Source organism: Apium graveolens, chromosome 6, assembly GCF_009905375.1.
Source record: "Apium graveolens cultivar Ventura chromosome 6, ASM990537v1, whole genome shotgun sequence".
NCBI classification, from domain to species: Eukaryota; Viridiplantae; Streptophyta; class Magnoliopsida; order Apiales; family Apiaceae; genus Apium; species Apium graveolens.
Genome location: NC_133652.1, coordinates 181,054,788 through 181,060,036, shown reverse-complemented (window position 1 = coordinate 181,060,036; position 5,249 = coordinate 181,054,788). Strand labels below are relative to the sequence as shown.

Below are 5,249 nucleotides of genomic sequence, written 5' to 3'. Positions count from 1 at the left end.
TTGTACTTAGAAAATTTTCTCAGTTTTAAAGTTTTAACCCCAACCCAGGGTTGATTTGATATAAACCCATGTGTATTTAGAAAATTTTCTCAATTTTAAAGTTTTAACCTCAACCCGGGGTAGATTTGACACAACCCATGTATACTTAGAAAATTTTCTCAAATATGAAGTTTTAACCCCAACCCGGGGGTCGATTAAACACAAACCATGTGTACCTAGAAAATTTTCTCTAGTTTAAATTTTTAACCCCAACCTAGGGTCGATTTTACACAACTCATGTGTACTTAGAAAATTTTCTCAATAAAGGTTTTAACCCCAACCCGGGGGTCGATTAAATACAAACCATTTGTACTTAGAAATTTTTTTCAATTTTAAAATTTTAAACCCAACCTAGGGTCGATTTTAGAAAACCCATGTTTTCTTAGAAAAGTTTCTCAATTATAAGTTTTAACCTCCACCTGAGGTCGATTAAACATAAACCATGTGCACTTAGAACTTTTTTTCAATTTTAAAGTTTTAACCCCAACTCGAGGTTGATTTGACATAACCCCTGTGTACCAAGAAATTTATCTCAATTTTAAGGTTTTAATCCCAACCTGGGGTTGATCAAATACAAACCATGTGTACTTAGAAAATTTTCTCAATTTTAAAGTTTAACCCTAACCCGGGGTCGATTTGTCACAACCCATGTGTACTTAGGAAATTTTCTCAATTTTAATGTTTTAACAGCAACCCGGGGTCGATTTGACACAACCCATGTATACTTAGAAAATTTCTCAATTTTAAGGTTTAACCTCAACCCGGGGTCGATTTGACACAACACATGTGTACTTAAAAAAAATCGATTTGAAAGTTTTAACCCCAACCCGGGGTCGATTTGACACAGCCCATGTGTGCTTAGAAAATTTTCTCAACTTTAAAGTTTTAACCCCAACCCGGGATTGATTAAACACAAACCATGTGTACTTAGAAATTTTCTCAATTTTAAAGTTTTATCCCCAATCCGGGGTCGATTTTACACAACCCATGTGTACTTAATTTTTTTTCTCAATTTTAAAGTTTTAACCCCAACGTGGGGTAAATTAAACACAAACCATGTGTACTTAGAAAATATTCTCAATTTTAAGTTTCAACCCCAATCTGGGGTCGATATAACACGACTCATGTGTACTTAAAAATTTCCCAGAAAATGAAAAAGTAAAATGCAACAAAAATAATACATTAACCCATGATAAATTCAGAACACAAATTAAAATACTACAAACCAAAAAATCAAGTTCAGAAATGACATAGTACTGAGAATCAAATTACAAGGCACTAAGTCCAATCATTACTGCTGGTTTTCCTGACTTTCGGGAGGAGGATGAGGAGTACGCTCTGGTTGATCTTGGGGCAAGAGAGGCTATTAGGGAAGAGGCTGCTCGGTAAGGCGGACTGGAGCCGGAAGCACCCTGAGCCCTTTCAGTGGTAGCAATCGAATTGTCTTCCGCTTCTAGCTTATATTCCTCTTCGATATAGTTCTTCAGCAACCCGTCAATGGCACCCCCGGGGACTTCGGCCAAATAGCGGGAGCCAACTCTCCAGCATATATGTATCTTCTCGACCATCTTATCATTTACCTCTGTATAATAAGCCGGAGTACCCTGGATCCCCGCAATGACTTCCTCGGACTTTGGTCGAGCAACCAACCTTCCTCCCTTAATTTTTTGTTTTCTTTAACCATCTTCTTCATCTTGTTCTCGGCATGATGCTGATTCTTCTAAACTCCATCAACGATCCTTTTATGAGCAGTGTGCTTCTTTACAAAATCAGATTTTAGCTTTTTGAGCTCCCGGTTCGCATTCTCAAGATCAGTCTTTGCCTTCTCATCGGCATCAGACTTTTTCTTCAAAGACCGGGTGATATCCACAAGCCCGGCAAATTTAGAGTTCGCCTACAATAATGAGTAAAAATGTCAATGACAAGAAGAAGACATAAAAAATCACAAGTACAAATAAAAATCCTTACATCAATAATATCCTCATGAAGCCTAACCAAAAAATCTTCTAGAGGCTCCCATTGGTATTGCCTCCTCTCAGCAGTAGTAGCATAATTATCAAAAAATTCCATCTGCCTAGTCTCCGGATAGAATCTAGCCAAGAGAGCATTTAGCATCTCAGGAATGTCCGAGGCCAGCTCCATAGCAACCTTTTTCGAAGCCCGGTCATCTGCTATAACAACACCTTCAACTTCAGCAGAAGGACTCTTACGCTTCCTCGACTCTCCCTCCTTATCTTTCTCTTTCTCAATAAAAAGGCCACCTCCGGGGATAACAACAACATCTACATCAGTCCTGGGACCCAAAGATTTGGTGTCCAGAATACTGGGATTCGGCCCAGATGCAACTTCAGCATCCTTTTTATAATAATAGTTTCCAAGCTATTCAGACCTCCAATCTTTCGGCACTGGGCATCCAAGTCTATAAAGCATCTGACATCCACTCTGGTGTGGGATAAACCTATGGATACCTGAGAAAACCAAAAAAGAAAAAACATTAACCCCGACTATAGAATAAGTTACAGACAAAAAGCAATAAAAAATAAGGAGATCAACTTACAGCCAACAACATGAAGTTTCGAATTATCTAGGAATGTATCCCCGGTCCACTTCCATCCAACTCCAGGTCCCTACCCGGGACAAAAATAAACTCCAAATACCAACCCTTTAAGGAGTTCATCATGACAACGGGAACAACAACCTTATCAACATAAAAACCCACAATCTTCCAACATAAACAATAGATCAAGCAACGACTTACTGATGGAATTCTTTATTTAAAAAAGATGATGAAAAAGTTTGAAGGTGATAGGTAGTTTTTCACATGGCAACATGCCAGAAACCAGCTATACCATTTAATAGAGTTTGGGGCTAGTTGGGTGAAGGGTATGCCATAAACATCCGGGAACAAAGCTTTGGTGAATTAATGTAAACCTACCGTCATACCCCGGAGATGTTTTAGGGGAATTCCAACAAACCCACCCGGGGACCTATGATAAACACGTTCCCCTTCCTCCGGCCATCTCCACTCAAACTCACCCCCCAGATTAAAAGTCGTCCTCAACGCACTATCTATATTAGCGTCAGTATATTTCTTCCCAATATCCTTCTGCACCGGGGCACAAGCATACCTGGTACTAGGAGCACTAAAAAACCTCATATCCATTACAGCTTAGTCATAAGCCTCCCTATCATCCACACCATCTGGGCCCCAATACTCTAAAGATAAATCCATATAATAGTATCCTAACGGTTTGGCATGTTGAATACATTAAACAAAATGATAATCAGAATCCTTTCAAGACCCATCTTATCAACTTAAAGTATTCCTGGGGCCCAATATCAAACATTCTTTTTGGGTACGGATTGGTAACTCAACTCGAGGAGGCATTTTTAGGAGGTTACCCAAAGACGATGAAGTGCTGGAATCTATAAACCTATGTGTTTGGGATACTCCGGATTATTTCCCTAAGGTTAGAAAATTGCTTAAAATGCCTACCTTGCATATACTATAACCTCGAAGTTAAGGCCACACCTCGCACAAAAAAAACAAACATAAAACTCAGAAACAATTTTTACACAAATCAAACACCAAATTAAAGATCTACGGCCTGTATATACAAATATACATATAAATATTTAGATAAAGAACATCATAAACCCCCGAATTCGAGCCCAATCCCCAGTAAATTAAAAGACAATTTATACATACAAATTAACCTATTAATACCTATTTCTATACAAATCAAACAATAAATCACAAACACAACACTACATATCTCCACAATCACGCAAATACGAGATAAAAAACACAAGTTTTGAACAAGAGGGAAAGGGAAGTGATGAACATTCAAGCCACTACATCAAGAATAACTACATGCAAACACAAAAAAAGAAGAAGGAAAAAGCGAGGCATAAGAAACTTACAAGTAAACAAGATAAAATGCAGAGGCTTCAACAGAACCGAACGTGAGAGAATCTGCGGAAAAAGCTTCAAAACTTGGAAGAAATATTAGGTTTTTATCCTTGATTCTAGTTTGCGTAAGAAAAAAAGAAGTAGAGGGGGCATTTATAGAACAGGAAAATAAATAAAAAGAAAACTTAAAAGTTTTCTATTTCACAAGTGTGGCTAGACAGGGATGCCATGTGGAAGCTTTTCACTGCTCTTGTAAAAAATAAAAACCGCAGCAGTTACTCACCTTGGCTGTCAAAATAATAATTACAACTCTATAATTATTTACTTTTCACATTTTTTGAGAACCAAAAAGGGGAGGGGGAATACAAATCTTCTTGTACACCCAAGCATATGTACAAATATATATGACATGTTGGCATCCCAACCATCAGCTGACACCCCGGAAAAAATGCCATACTTTGCAGAGTTTAATGAAATCACTAACGTCTCGTCCTTATCTTCTTCTAAGTAATTCAAGGAACCCAACCTTGAATACAAATAAAAGAGACTAACAAAGTCAACTCAGAGCTCTTATATTCAGAAGACCCCAAAGTTAGGGGACTATAAATCAAAGAAAGACCCAAATTTTTCTTCTAAGTAATTCAAGAAACCGAACTTTGAATACAAATCAAAGACACTAAAGAAGTAAACTTCGAGCTCCCATATTCATAAGACCCCGGAGTTAGGGGTATAAATTAAATAAAAACCCAAATTTTTCTTCCAAGTAATTTAAGAAACACAACCTTGAATACGAATCAAAGACATTGACCAAGTCAACTCCGAGCTCCTATATTCGTAAGACCCCAGAGTTAGGAGTCTACAAATCAAAGAAAAACCCAAAATTTTCTTCTAAGTAATTCAAAGAACACAACCTTGAATACAAATCAAAGAGACAAATCAAGTCAACTCTGAGCTCCTATACTCATAAGACCCCGAAGTTATGGGGCTACAAATCAAAGAAAAACTCAATTTTTTCTTCTAATAATTCACGGAACCCAACCTTGAATACAAATCAAAGAGACTAAGCAAGTCAACTCCGAGCTCCTATACTCATAAGACCCCAGAGTTAGGGAGCTACAAATTAAAGAAAAACCAAAAAATTTCTTCTAAGTAAATCAAGGAGCCCAAACCTTGAATAGAAGTCAAAGAGACTAACCAAATCAACTCTGAGCTTCTTTATTCATAAGACCCCGGAGTTAGGGGGCTATAAATAAAAATAAACTCCAATTTTTCTTCTCAATACTTCACAATAAAACAA

At 37.5% G+C, this 5,249-nt stretch overlaps 1 protein-coding gene across 4 annotated transcripts; it reads right to left on the bottom strand.

The window, feature by feature from the left end:
• Positions 1 to 1,189: 1,189 nt before the first annotated feature.
• On the bottom strand, positions 1,190 to 4,260 carry LOC141666779 (uncharacterized). 4 transcript variants are annotated; one of them, XM_074472961.1, is made up of 4 exons: positions 3,964 to 4,260; positions 2,597 to 3,571; positions 2,008 to 2,507; positions 1,190 to 1,933 (listed from the first exon to the last, which is right to left on the bottom strand). In XM_074472961.1, exons 3-4 carry the CDS (start codon positions 2,179 to 2,181, stop codon positions 1,760 to 1,762), a joined length of 348 nt encoding a protein of 115 aa, XP_074329062.1. In that variant the 5' UTR covers positions 2,182 to 2,507; positions 2,597 to 3,571; positions 3,964 to 4,260; the 3' UTR covers positions 1,190 to 1,759. The 4 variants fall into 4 exon arrangements, with proteins under 4 accessions (XP_074329062.1, XP_074329063.1, XP_074329065.1 ...); XM_074472962.1 differs by having other exon boundaries at positions 2,597 to 3,545; XM_074472964.1 differs by having other exon boundaries at positions 2,597 to 2,701.
• Between the last annotated feature and the right edge of the window lie 989 nt (positions 4,261 to 5,249).

Coding starts and splice junctions, on each gene's coding strand:
- LOC141666779 (XM_074472961.1), bottom strand. CDS start 2,181: ATGGAGCTGGCCTCGGACATTCCTGAGATGCTAAATGCTCTCTTGGCT. Junction 1,934..2,007: donor TTCATGAGGATATTATTGAT/GTAAGGATTTTT, acceptor TCATTATTGTAG/GCGAACTCTAAATTTGCCGG.